At 45.9% G+C, this 13397-nt stretch overlaps 1 protein-coding gene across 2 annotated transcripts in view; it reads right to left on the bottom strand.

The window, feature by feature from the left end:
- Nucleotides 1–2308: 2308 nt before the first annotated feature.
- The window catches only part of IL1RL2 (interleukin 1 receptor like 2), a 52904-nt gene continuing 41815 nt past the window's right edge, over nucleotides 2309–13397 (bottom strand). For both annotated transcript variants that reach the window (XM_057558716.1, XM_007172125.2), the window contains 3 exons: nucleotides 13153–13296; nucleotides 5998–6159; nucleotides 2309–4369 (listed from right to left, as the gene is read on the bottom strand). In XM_057558716.1, coding sequence (XP_057414699.1) covers nucleotides 3951–4369; nucleotides 5998–6159; nucleotides 13153–13296 — 725 coding nt within the window. In that variant the 3' untranslated portion in view covers nucleotides 2309–3950. The remainder of the gene's footprint in view (nucleotides 4370–5997; nucleotides 6160–13152; nucleotides 13297–13397) is intronic.

A 13397-nucleotide genomic window follows, 5' to 3' on the forward strand; every position in this document is an offset into this window, starting at 1 on the left:
AGGCTTCAAAACTCCTGAGCCCCCATAATCACCAACAAGCAGCAGGTAAGGAGAGTCACCCAGAACACATCGGAGTGGAGCTGCATGGGTACCCAGGGGAGCAGGAAGGCCAAGGTCCCTGCGGAAGTGGGAGGGAACACCGGCTAGCACACAAGGCAGGATGATTTGGAAAGTCACTCCAGCTGAACGCGCACAGCAGTGGGGCACAGTCATGGACCCCGCAGACCCCAATATGGAGAACCCCGTCTCCAGGGGCATTTTGTGTGTGTGACTTTAAGAAGCTAGTAGAAATTTTTATGAGCTGCCTACTGCAAAACGTTCAACGTCGATTTTTTTCCCCTTCAGTTAAACCTTTTCCCTAAATATTATGGCTTGAGTTATTTCAAGCATTCAACCTGTCCATAAATAACAACTGCTTTTCATACGGTGCCTCACATATGTCATCTCTTCCCCTCACATCATCATGAAATGAGGACACAGGCTCAGGGAGGTTGACAAGCTTCTCAAAGACCCCTCCAGGTAGTTAGCGGACAAGTTTCAGACTCGAATCCCTCTTGCTCTTAACCACTAGGCACAGCCCCAGATCCTCAGATTCCTAGGAGGCAATGAGGCAAGAGGTGAAATTAACTCCAATGCTTCCCCCCCTGGAGGAGTGTCTCAGATAAAGTTGTCCCAGGAAGAAAGGAGATTAATTGAGACGGAGCCTTATTCATCAAAGTCATCTTAAGATCTCCAGCCATGCGGAAGGATCCATTCAAGAAATGTAAAACTCATTGAAGGAGTTCTCCATCTTGAATGTTACATCTCACGTGCACCTAAATGCTATAGTTTTCTTCACTGCCAGGCAAAAACAAGGCAAAACAAAACAAAAGTGTGTTCGCTCCCAAGAAAGCCCAGAGTAAACCGAGGGAAATCACTCAGAAGCCTTCATTGTATACTTCCAGAGGTCAGTGTCCAGGTTTCTAGAAGCTAGTTCCAACCAGCAATTGGTCTCACAGGACTGAGAGAGTCAGAAAAAGTTGCTGTAGGGTAAGAACCACAGCGCAGGTAGCAGACCACAGTGCCTGCCCGACAAATGACTGTGTCTCTGGTTTATCAGCCTCACTTTTCTGGACCTCGGCTTCCTCCATAGTGAAATAGGCGCTGTCATATGGGCTCCACATAAGACCAATCAAAGGACAAAGTGTCAGCCGTCCTACAGGTGAGGAGAATTCTCCAGCATTGCAGACAACGAGGGACAAACCAGAGAGGAGAAGACTGATGGAAGGTGAGGGGAACAGGATGAGGGGCACATGTGGCGGTCATCATTGTGCTCTTGGGTGCACCATGAGAAACAGCTTATTTTACCTAAACTGGAAAATCCTCCATAAAGAGCTATGATTCCCAGGTTGGCAAGATAAAGCAAGATGCAAAAAATTTACAAACATCTGATTAGAAGGGCCCTAATGAGCTTATGACTTCGGGTGGTCGTCCCTCTCCCTGTAATAAAACAGAGAATCTGCCCTCCCCTCACTGTGCCCTTCAAGTAGGGAAGGAAAAAAAGGAGGGAGGGACTAGGTGAGAGTAATGAACACAAAGCAAATATTATGGAACTCTGAGGGCAGAATGCTAAGGAAAATAAGCCAGTCACAAAAGGACAAATACCCTATGATTCCACTTCCGTGAGGTACCTAGAACAGTCCAAATCATAGACACAGGAAGTTGCCAGGAGCCGAGAGCAGGGGCCCTGGGGGGGAAGGGGGAATGGGGAGTCAATGCTTAATGGGGACAGAGTTGCAATTGTGGAAGATGAAAAAGTTGTGGAGCCAGATCATGCTGATGGTTGTAAAACAGTGTGAATGTACCTAATGCCACTCTACTGCACACCTAAAAATGGTTAAGATGGTAAAGTCTGCGTGTTATATATATTTCCCATAACTTAAAAAATTTTAAAGAGCCAATAGTAAATAAAATAAAGAGTGGGTTGATGTTCATTCCGGACCTGAGTATGATGATAACAAATGTGTAAAGTTGGGTCATCTAGGAATATAAATGCTGAGAGACGAGCGTGGGCTCCTTGTCACCTAAGATCACGCCAGGCACTCCATGCCATCCACGGCTTGTGACGAAGGGCACAGGCCCACCTGACCCTGCTCCCCCAACACATGGGGCCTCTGCTGTCCCTGCTAACCCCTGCTGCTCTCCCCCAGCCCTGACACATCTCCTGTGTGGTCCATAGACTGACCCCCTCCAGTCTCTATGACTCTTCATTAGGACCATGCCCTCATCTGCTCGGCTGCTATAACAAAATACCATAGACTGGGTGACCTATAAACAACAGAAATTTATTTCTCAGCCTTCTAGAGGCTGAGAGTCTGAGACCAGGCTCTGGAAGAGGTGAGGTCCCTCTTCCAGATTGCAGACTTCTCATTACACCCTCATGTGGTGGAAGAGGCAAGGAAGCATCTGGGATCTCTTTTACAAGAACACCAAAAAACGAATACCGTATGCTAACACATATACATGGAATCTAAAGAAAAAAAAAAAAGGTTCTGAAGAACCTAGGGGCAGGAGAGGAATAAAGACACAGAAGTAGAAGATGGACTTGAGGACACGGGGAGGGGGAAGGGGAAGCTGGGACGAAGTGAGAGAGTGGCATGGACATATATACACTACCAAATGTAAAATAGATAGCTAGTGGGAAGCAGCCGCATAGCACAGGGAGATCAGCTCGGTGCTTTGCGACCACCTAGAGGGGTGGGATAGGGAGGGTGGGAGGGAGGGAGGAGCAAGAGGGAGGGGATATGGGGATGTATGTATATGTATAGCTGATTCACTTTGTTATACAGCAGAAACTAACACACCATTGTAAAGCAATTATACTCCAATAAAGATGTTAAAAAAAACAAAAAGAACACCAATCCCATCCATGAGGGCTCCTCCCTCAAGACCTAATCACCTCCTAAGGCCCCACCTCCTAAAGCATGACATTGGGTGTCAGGATTCCAACATATGAATTCTGGGGACGGGAACATTCTCACCATAGCACCACCTTTGAATGCTGCTGTTGTCAACCACAGAATAAGAGAGTTGGGCTATATCTAAGCTCCAACAGTTTGGGTCTTTGAAAGTAATGATAAGAGTTTACAGCTAAATTTTAGTGTCAGAAATCTCTGTGACTTGTTAAATCATAAACTGTGATGACCTGTGATGAGAGTGATGCCGGCTAACTGAAAGATGGCTTTGTTTACTTGGAGTAGAAGTACATCCTCTTGGTGTGGTAACTGCATCTATCATACGTGGCTCAGAATTCCGGCTGACGTAGGCCAGCTGGAAAAAAAATAAGTGAGTTCTTACTTATTTTGGTTTGACAGGTAAAGTCTTTCAAAGCATGGGGCCCACCAGCAGGTGATTAACGGGCAATCTCGGTGGCACCAGAGTTGGTCCCCACAGGTCTAGGTGACCTCCAAGTTGCTTCCAGTGTCAAGGCGCTCAGACTGCGGGGTCACAGGTATTTATCTGCATTTGAGGAGAGGGGCTCAGAGACACAGCAAATATTCCCTGAGGACAAGGGCCTTGCACACCGGTCAGGCATGAAGAGTGAGGGCCACTACCTTTGCCAGCCCTACCCAAGCCCACACTGCCCTCCTGCATCCTGGTTACCCAGCCCCACTGGGGCCACGCCACATGCCAAACCACCTGACATCTGAACTGCCACTCTACAACCCTCCATGTCCCATCCCCAGGGAATCAAACGCTAATGCTCCACGTTCATCAGTGTTCATGAGCCAGTCAGTTAATGAGGGCTTCGGGAGAGGTAATATCTTTCCCTAACGAAGTAGCTCTGAGCAAAAGGAGCAAATAAACACAGTCCTTTCCACAAGTACACAACCGTAAGCTTCAAGCGAATGGCCCAAAGGCAATGCATCCTTATTTAAATGTGAGCCACCACATGACAACCAACATCTCCATCACGGGGTGATGAACCCCACGTTGGCCTCCCACTTGCTGTCCATGAGGTCGAAGCGTGTGTGCTTTAGCAGCTGGACAGGGGGAGAAGGTGGCCACCTTTTGGGTGGCATGTGATACCTCACTTTTTTCCAGAACTTGGTCTTTGCACACTGTGACTGCTCTGTGAAGTCCCCACTCCACTGCACGGCCCCATGCTTCTGTCTGATGTACTGAATGGACTCGGGCAAGGTTGTATAGTCCTTGACCTTCTCCAGTTCAATCAGAATGACCTTTATCCCGTCCTGGATGAGAACATTGTAGACTGCGATTTGTTCTTCTGACATGTTCCTTAATAGGTCAAGGCTTAGCGCTTCGGGAACTATGAAGATGATCAGTCTTCTGCACAGCTTAATATTTTCATCGATGACATTGACCACAGCTGGAAATAAAGAAAGAAGATGCAGAACATCTCACGACTAAAAGAGCCACAGACCATGCACTACTCAGAACAAGGATCTTATCAGGTCTAACTTAGTATCTCCAAACTTAGCTGAAGGTCTGGTATATAGTAGAGGATAAATACTTTTTTAAAAATAACAGACTTTTAAAGGATAGGACACATGTAGTTAGCTCAAATGTTGTACTAATCTTCATTTGTGTTTTCCTCTTGTGTTTCATAGCTATTTAAATGACCAGGACTTATAAGACTAACTTGAAACCAAATAACATATCCTAATGATTTCTTGGGAAGGGGAGGGGAAAGTTCTTGAAATATCCAACGATGGATAAAACTTGGTCTTTTTTCAAAACAAAGGCCAAGTTTTATATCCTCCTTATTCTTAGGATATAAGAATAGACTGTAACCTCCCCAAGAGCACTTCCTTCTTCTCTTTGGTTTATTTTAATATTTCTAGTGCCTACAACATTACCTGGCACATAGCAGGTGCTCAATAAATATTTGTTGAAGAAGTGAATGAATGAATAAAGATTGATATGCTTATGAAATGAGAGCTCTTCTGCAGGTTTATAACAAGCACTGGATCACATTTTCATTTCCTCATGGAGGATGATTTCATAACTTGAAAAGATGTGATAAGCTATGGATAGGAGCAGCCTACAAATCCAAAGTTCTTAGAAACCTTTTAAAATGACCCAGAACAGGCCACTAGGTAGTAATCTTGGTTTCCTGGTGATATTTCAAATATCAGCTGTTGACTGTATCGCCTTCTAAGAAAGAGAAGGTATAGGATAAGACGGATGTTTTCATCTATTGAGTATCTAATACGTGCTAAGCTCCATACTGGTCCCTACTCAGGTTTTACCTTTACCTTTATCTTTTCTCTCAACTGAGTCAGGGAAGCATTCTCAACCCCATTTGACAGATGAGACAACTGAGGTTCAGTGATGTTAACTGCATTTCCCAAAGCTACTCTCCTATTAAAAGGGGGAAATAAATAACTTCTATTTTATTTAGGTAGGGCAGGGTTGGAGAGAGTTGAAGTTTATAAAACCAGCCTTAAACATGAGCTCTTTTACAAATTCAAATTGACAGAAAATACTCAGCGGTTAGACTCAAGGATGTGACAGCAAATGACCAGTTGTCCCTTTTTAGTCTCTTGGCCAAGGCTGTGTATGTCATCATCCAGTGGTTCATACAAATGAGTCAACCAGATCCTTACCCAAAGTGAAAGTCACATGATTTCAACCAGGAATCCCAGTTATCCTGTTGTAGGGATGAGCCTAATGAGAGAAGAGAGCCTGGTCCTACCTCCTCAGCTCAGGGGCTGTGGGCAGGGGAGTGAAAGGCTCCCTGTGGTTCTGTGGGAAAGGCAAGCATAGCTCCTTCTGTTTGTAAAGTCAAAGAAGAGAGAGGTTCCTTTCCATTTTTTTTTTTTTTTTTTTTTTTTTGGCTGCATTGCAGCATGCGGGATCTTAGTTCCCTGACCAGGGATCGAACCTGTGGCCTCTGCAGTGGAAGCACGGAGTCCTAACCACTGGACCATCAGGGAATTTTGGTTCTTTTCCATTTTATTCATTTCTTATTTCTATACCTCATTTAAAACATACCTTGTCCAGGAAAGTCATCCCTGCCAAATATAAATAACTTGTATCCACACTGCCTCTCCAGCACCTTGGGGAGAATCTTCAACACCAGAGTGTCCACATCATGGCTCTGGCTTTCTCTTTGAGGCTTGGGGCACAAGACGTATGCATCATACAGCTTCCCATCTGAAAAGGAAATGGGACAAGCTCGTGAAATTATGCCTACCAAATTATCTTATGTGAACAAAGTGAAAATCTGAGTTGCTGTCATGATGTCTTTTCTCTTGGGTTCAATGACTTCAGGGTGCCCAGTTGGCTGACTCATTGCCAAGCACTGCATCTCATTCTTTCAACACTTTAAATTTTCACTCCAATCTCTTCTTTCATGCATGGTTTTTTGAGGATAAGTTGAATGTAATTCATCTTTGTTTCTCTAGAGGTAAGGTGTCTTTTTCCCCTGGCTTCTTTCAGAATTTTTTCCCTATCTTTTATTCTGTAGTTTGAAAATGATATGCCTAGGTGTAGTTTTGTTTGTTTGTCTTTGGTATTTTCCTAATTGGAGTGCTCTGAGCTTCCTGGATCTGTGGTTTGGCATCTGACATTAATTTGGAGAAATTCTCAGCAATTAGTGTTTGAAATATTTCTGTTCCTCTCTTTCTTCTCCTACTGGTATTCCCATTACATGTATGTTACACTCTTTGTAGTTGTCTCACAGTCATTGGATACTTTGTTTTGTTTTGTTTTATTTTTTCCTGGTCTTTGTTCTCTTTGCTTTTCAGTCTTGGGGGTTTCTACTGAGGTATCCTCAAGCCCAGAGATTCTTTTCTTAGCAGTGTCTAGTCTAGTAATAAGCCCATCAGAAGCATTCTTCATTTTTGTTTGTTTTCTGCCAGCATTTCTTTTTGGTTATTTCTTAGTATTCCCATCTGTTTACATTGCCCATCTGTTCTTGCATGCTGTCTACTTTATCCTTTAGAGTCCTAAGCATAGTAATCATAGTTGTTTTAAATTCACAGTCTGATAATTCCAACATCCCCACCATATCTAGTTCTAATGCTTGCTCTGTCTCTTCAAATTGTGGGGTTTTTTTTGTCCTCTAATAGGCCTTATAGTTTTTCTTGATAGCTGGATGTGATCTACCAGGTAAAAGGAATTGCTGTAAATAGGTCTTTAGCAACACGTGGTGAGGAGTGGGAAGAGGGGAAGTATTCTCTAGTCCTATGGTTAGATCTCAGTCTTTCAGTGAGCCTATGCCTCTGGACTATGAAATTCACAAACATTTCTCAGTGTTTTCTCCCCCCTTAGGTTGGGCAGGATGGCTAGAGAGGGCTGGAGTTTGTTATATCCCTTTGCCCAGGCCAGTCAGGCCCTGATAAAACCCCAGCAGGTTAGGCTCTCATTAACTAGTGTATCCTGAGGGCAGTCCTTGTTAAGAACAGAATGCTCTGGTGTCTTTCAAAATGGTTCTTTTTCCCCTCTCCCCGCTGGAAGCACATAAAGGAATTTTTCTCTGATATTTACCAGCACAGCTTGGTCAGGCTCCTGGAAGTAAAACTCACGGAAGTGTGAAGTCCCCTTTATGATTGGGTCCCTGAAGAGGGTTCCCAGACCCAATTGCAATATGTGTGTGTGGAGGTTTCCCCACACCAACAAGCAATTCTTCGATGCCAGCAGGCTGTCTAAGAATTCAACTCCATTCTGACAATTTCTACCCAGAGATAGAATCAGATTGCACAGGGAAAGGGCTCAGTCCCACAAGGTCACATTCCACTTCAGACGCCCAGTTGTTACCTGTGCTTCTGACCAAGGCGTTACAAACTGGAGGTTCCAATGACTCCCCCCCACCATCCCAATGTAAGCAGCTCCTTGCAGGAAGCAGCTCTTTGCAGGAGGCCCTTTTGTCCTGTCACTCTAGCAAAGCTATATTTTAGCTTAACTTTTACACCATGTGCCTCCACGCTTCACTAACCTCTGGCCAAAGCACACCTTTCAGATCTTTTGATCACACAGTGCCTCGCCTAACCTGTTGATTCTTCTCTTAGTAGAAATGAAGAATAAATAATTAACAGATGACTACATCTTTTCCCCCAGCTTCCCCTTCAGTAATCTCACAAGCAGACTGTGTGAACAAGATAGCATCTAAAGAAAGATCATGTGGCGTCAACAAGCCTGCACACAGTGGGAGATGGTGAAGAATCTGACCCCCTTTCTCAGTGATTAGCTGAGATTATTTCCCCTTTTCCCTTTAACACTTTCATGGCCATGCAGACTCTTTGGAGTTGGTTCTGGGACACGGGTCCACCTTCTCCCCTGGTTGCCGGCCTCCTGACTAAAGCAACATTTCCTTTTCCAACCAACCCTTGTCTCTCGAGTATTGGCTTTCGAGTGATGAACAGCCGAACCTGAGTTTGGTAACACTAATTCAGGATACCAGTAGCAAGTCCAGGGTGTTACCTGTACTCCGGACCAATTGGCTGTAAACCAGATTCCCACGACCCCTTCCTTGGGTTCGATTAATTTGCTAGAACAGACTCAGAGAAACATGTTACTTACTAGACCACTGACTTATAATATAAGGATTTTATAGGATATGAATCAACAGCCAGATGAGGAGATGCACAGGGCAAAGGATGGAGAGGGGGTGCAGGGCATCCATACCCTCTCTAGGGGGTACCACTCTCCCCGAACTCTACCTGCTCAGCGGCCCAGAAGTTCTCCAAACCCTGTCCTTCCAGGTTTTATGGAGGCTTCATTACATAGGCTTGATTGATTAAATTAGGAGAAGGAAGCTTCACAAAGCTCATCCCTGATTCATCCTGTGCAACTGTGTCAGATGGTATTTTCCAAAAATAGCCCCAGCAGTATTTCCAGTCTCACATGTTCTTTCTGCACTTTGCCACACCCCACAAAGAGGCAGAATCTATTTCGCCTTCCTTAGATTTGGGTAAGACTCTGCAGCTGCCTTGACAAATGAACAAGGTAGAATTGATCCTAGAAATTCAGGGTCTGAGTCATTTTAAAAAAAAAGGGCTTTTACCTAGCTCTGCCGTTCTTGAGACACTAGCCCTTGGAAGCCATCGCATGCTGTGAGGAAGCCCAGTGTCGTAGCCCCCACAGAGAGGTTATTGGGAGAGGAGCCCAGACCACCAGTCAACAGCCCAAATCAGCTGCTCATCCTCTAGCTGAAGCCCCAGGCATCATGGGGCTGAGACAGGCCACCCCCGCTTTGCCCGTCCACACTCCTGACCCACAGAATCCAGAAGCAAAATAAGTGGTGGTTTTATGCCGTAAAGTTTTGAGGTAATTTGATTCCCAGCCACGGTAACTGGGCCGGAATTGGGGAAATAACAATGAATAGCAACAAATAACCATGAGGTGGACCACCCCCCGCAACTGTCTACATCATCAAGAAAATTACAGAGACACAGACCTACTAGTGAGTTTCCTAAGGAAAGTGGGCCCTGCTCTCTCCGTGTAATGGTGGGGAAACAGTGCATCCAGGTTCTGGTGAAGTTCCTTTCATTTTCTAAGGAGATTCATCCCTACTTTTGATGTTAAAGCATCTGCGTACACCCTCATTGGCTGTTGGCAAAAATACAGTCATTTATTTGCACAACTTAATGTTTACGAAAGCTGCCTAAAGATTATTTGATTCCCTACTTCTCTCAATACGATGTTGCTAAACTTTAAACCTGATCAAACTGGTCCCGTGGAAAAATCAGATGGAATCAATTTGACCTTCAGGTAAGTGCGCTAACTGAATTGCATGAGTTTTTGGCGTTTTTGCCCTAGCATGAAGACACTGGGAGAAAAGGCACATTAAACATGCTTTTACATTTACCATGGGAATTTTCTTGCAAGCAAAGTTCATTACATCACATGCTTTAAAGACAAGATCTCCCTACAAAACAATTTTCCTGGGGGATTGGCCCAGAAAAAGCCATGTGCCCTCATGTGCGAATGAAAAGTTTGTGTCAACAGTGCAATGAACCTTGTCATGGCTTTGCCTTCACTTTTAAAGCAAGAGCATCTTTAAAAACCATCCAAGGTGGGTCATTAACTGTCCCCTGCCCTGCTTATGTTATCATTCTACCTTTTGTTCACTGTACCTGTTTTGCTTTTGTTTTTAATTTATTTTATTTTTGGCTGTGTTGGGTCTTCGTTGCTGCGAGCAGGCCTTCTCTAGTTGCGGTGAGCGGGGGCTACTCTTCGTTGCGGTGTGTGGGCTTCTCATCGCGGTGGCTTCTCTTGTTGCGGAGCACGGGCTCTAGGCACATGGGCTTCAGTAGTTGTGGCACGAGGGCTTCAGTAGTTGTGGCTCGTGGGCTCCAGAGTGCAGGCTCAGTGGTTGTGGCTCATGGGCTCAGTTGCTCTGCGGCATGTGGGATCTTCCTGGACCAGGGCTTGAACCCGTGTCCCCTGCATTGGCAGGAGGATTCCTAACCACTGCGCCACCAGGGAAGCCCTTGTTTTTGTTTTTAATCGTGTGTTCTACAGGTACATTTCCCACAAACCTATTTGGAATAAGGTGAGGCATAGATATATCTCTCGCGTAGATTTGTAAACTAATCCTTATATTTGTGTACACACATGCACACTTGGGATGAGAATTTTTAAACTCCCTCCTGTGATTTAACAGACAATACACAGAGCTCGTGGACTTAGCCAGGCCTGTCCATGACTCTTAATAAAACTGTGAGTTATACACACCTCACTATTAATCACAGCTGCAGGGCTTCCCTGGTGGCGCAGTGGTTGAGAGTCTGCCTGCCAATGCAGGGCACACGGGTTCGAGCCCTGGTCTGGGAAGATCCCACATGCCGCGGAGCAACTGGGCCCGTGAGCCACAATTACTGAGCCTGCGCGTCTGGAGCCTGTGCTCCGCAACAAGAGAGGCCGCGATAGTGAGAGGCCCGCGCACCGCGATGAAGAGTGGCCCCCGCTTGCCGCAACTAGAGAAAGCCCTCGCACAGAGACGAAGACCCAACACAGCCAAAAATAAAAAAATAAATAAATAAACAAAGTAAACAATGCGTTAAAAAAAAAAATCACAGCTGCAGCTTGACTAATCTGGTTGGAATAAACAACTCATCACGAGAAGGACACATGTTCTCTCTCTGCCTCACTTGTATTTGTCATCCATTACTCCACATGTTCCCAACTAACCAGAAAATATCCTCAAGGGACACAAAGCTGGAAACAGCATCCGGGACTCGTCTCGGGGTCTCATCACTAACTCACTGCTGAAGTCACACTCAAAGGGGGCTCACAGGGCAGTTCTCAGAGACTGAGCTGGAGGAAATTTCATCACAAAGGGCGCGTGCACTTTTCTGACTTAAAAGGAAGAAGACCGCCGGCTGACTGTAGGTTCCCATCTCCAAACCCTCAGCCCGCCGGTTCCAAATCTGGGCAGCAGCCCGGTCTGAGCAAAGGGTGGGGCACCCTGAGTCAATCAACTGTCCAGCTTCCCCTGCTCAGGGTGAGGCACGATTCCTTTTTTCTCTTCCTGCTACACTTGACCTCACTCGTGGCGGTTTCACCACACACTCGGCATTCACGCTCCCGGGATCCCGGTAGGTCAGGGAGGGAGTACCGGGGACAATGCTGAACCCACGCAGCCCCCTGTCAGTCAACGAACAAAGCATCTCTGTGTCAGAAAAGACAAGCAGCGGTGCTGCCCTGAGGTCTCTTCTCAGACAGATGCAGGAAGAGCGCAGGCAGAGGTGGGCTTAGCAGAGCAGGCCCTACAGGGGCCACGGCCCAGCTCGGCGCCTGCAACACTAAAAGAGCTTCAGGCCGCATTGGACATGCAACGCCGATTTCCACAAGTGAATTGTACCGGCAAAGAAAAGAAAAAAAAAAAAAGAATCCGTTTTTTTCCAGGTTGCTCACGGGCCGCCAATTTTGAATTCTGAAATTTAACTTAAACTCCAAGTTAGGACACTTATACTTTATCAAACATGTGGACAAACACGTGTGTTTTATATGCAAAGCAGGCACTTAGTGTGACTACCACCCTTCTGTGTAATAGGGATTCCTAAAACGTGCTGGGACCCACCCCACCTCCCTGAGTTCCCGTCAACACTGCAAGTCTACGGACTTGAAAGGGATACGATTGTGTATCTCCGTGCAGGAAAGCTGCACAGACCTCTCTCAGCTGGGTGTGACTTTTCTATCCAGTTAGGAGACGTTAAAGCAGATGTATTAGTTTTCTACGAGGCCTTGATTGATCACATATATTGTGAGATACAAAAGAAATAGCACAGAGTTGAAAGCACAGCGATGGGAAATGCCTGATGCTCAGATTCCGGATCACATGGGCGCTTCTCCGGTGACTAGTGCTGTCAGGACACAGCTCCCCACACCAAAATGAGCCCCCAGGCAGAGCGGCAGGGGCAGCTTGCGTGGACCTTCAGACACAGGAGCCCCCTGCACCCCAGGACCCTCAATGCTTTCCTGAACATCAACTCAGCTATTCCAACAGGACTCTGTGAGGTGGGCTCTGATCATCGTCTCCTCCCCTCCCCTCCCCTCCCCTCCCTCCCTCCTTCCTTCCCTCCCTCCCTCCTTCCCTCCCTCCCTTCCTCCTTCCCTCCCTCCCTTCCTCCCTCCCTCCCTCCCTTCCTTCTTTCCACCTATACCTGAGAAAGAGAAGAGAATTAAATACTTAAATCACACAGGGAGTAAGTGGAGAACTCAAGTTCAAACCTATGTCTGTCTCTCTCCAAACTTGAGAGCTGGAGACAAATCTTTTTGGGCACCAAGCCCAGGCCCAGAAGGAGCCGCAAACACAGGCAACTCCTAGCTCTCTGTGACATAAATTCTGCATGCACATGTGCTGTGTTGAAGATGTACCGTGAACAGAGCTCACGCTGCTCCAAGAGAAGTTTTTGTCTTTTGCCAACACCAGTGGACGTGAGAACCTTCCTAAAACAGTTGCACTGGGAGCCAGAAGATGATCTGCCAGGTCACTCCTAGCTTGCAAGCCTTATGCGATTGTACAGTGCCGGTGGCTATGGGCAAATCCTTTCTCTAAAGTACAAGAAGCCCCAGGGAGACGCTCTCCTCTAAAGTTGCCAACAACACGAAAGGCAAGCTAGTAAAGATGATCAAGTATATTTACAACGGTTATACGGACGAGCAGATTCCAGTACATTGCATTTTTCAATGGTTACTCACCTTCTATGGGCCCTGCAGAATGGAAGGCACTTCGATACCAGAGTACAATGTCGATCTTAAAAACGTTGTAGATACACACAGCAGACACCGCCACGCTGGTCAAGACAAGAAGCCCTCCTATCAAGTAAGCTTGAAAATCTGGAACTACAAATGATGGCAAAAAAAAACAAACAAACAACCAATAAATAATAAAATAATAATACTACAAAGAGTCAATTATACACTTAACTTACACAAGTCCCATT

Source organism: Balaenoptera acutorostrata, chromosome 12, assembly GCF_949987535.1.
Source record: "Balaenoptera acutorostrata chromosome 12, mBalAcu1.1, whole genome shotgun sequence".
Taxonomy (NCBI): domain Eukaryota; kingdom Metazoa; phylum Chordata; class Mammalia; order Artiodactyla; family Balaenopteridae; genus Balaenoptera; species Balaenoptera acutorostrata.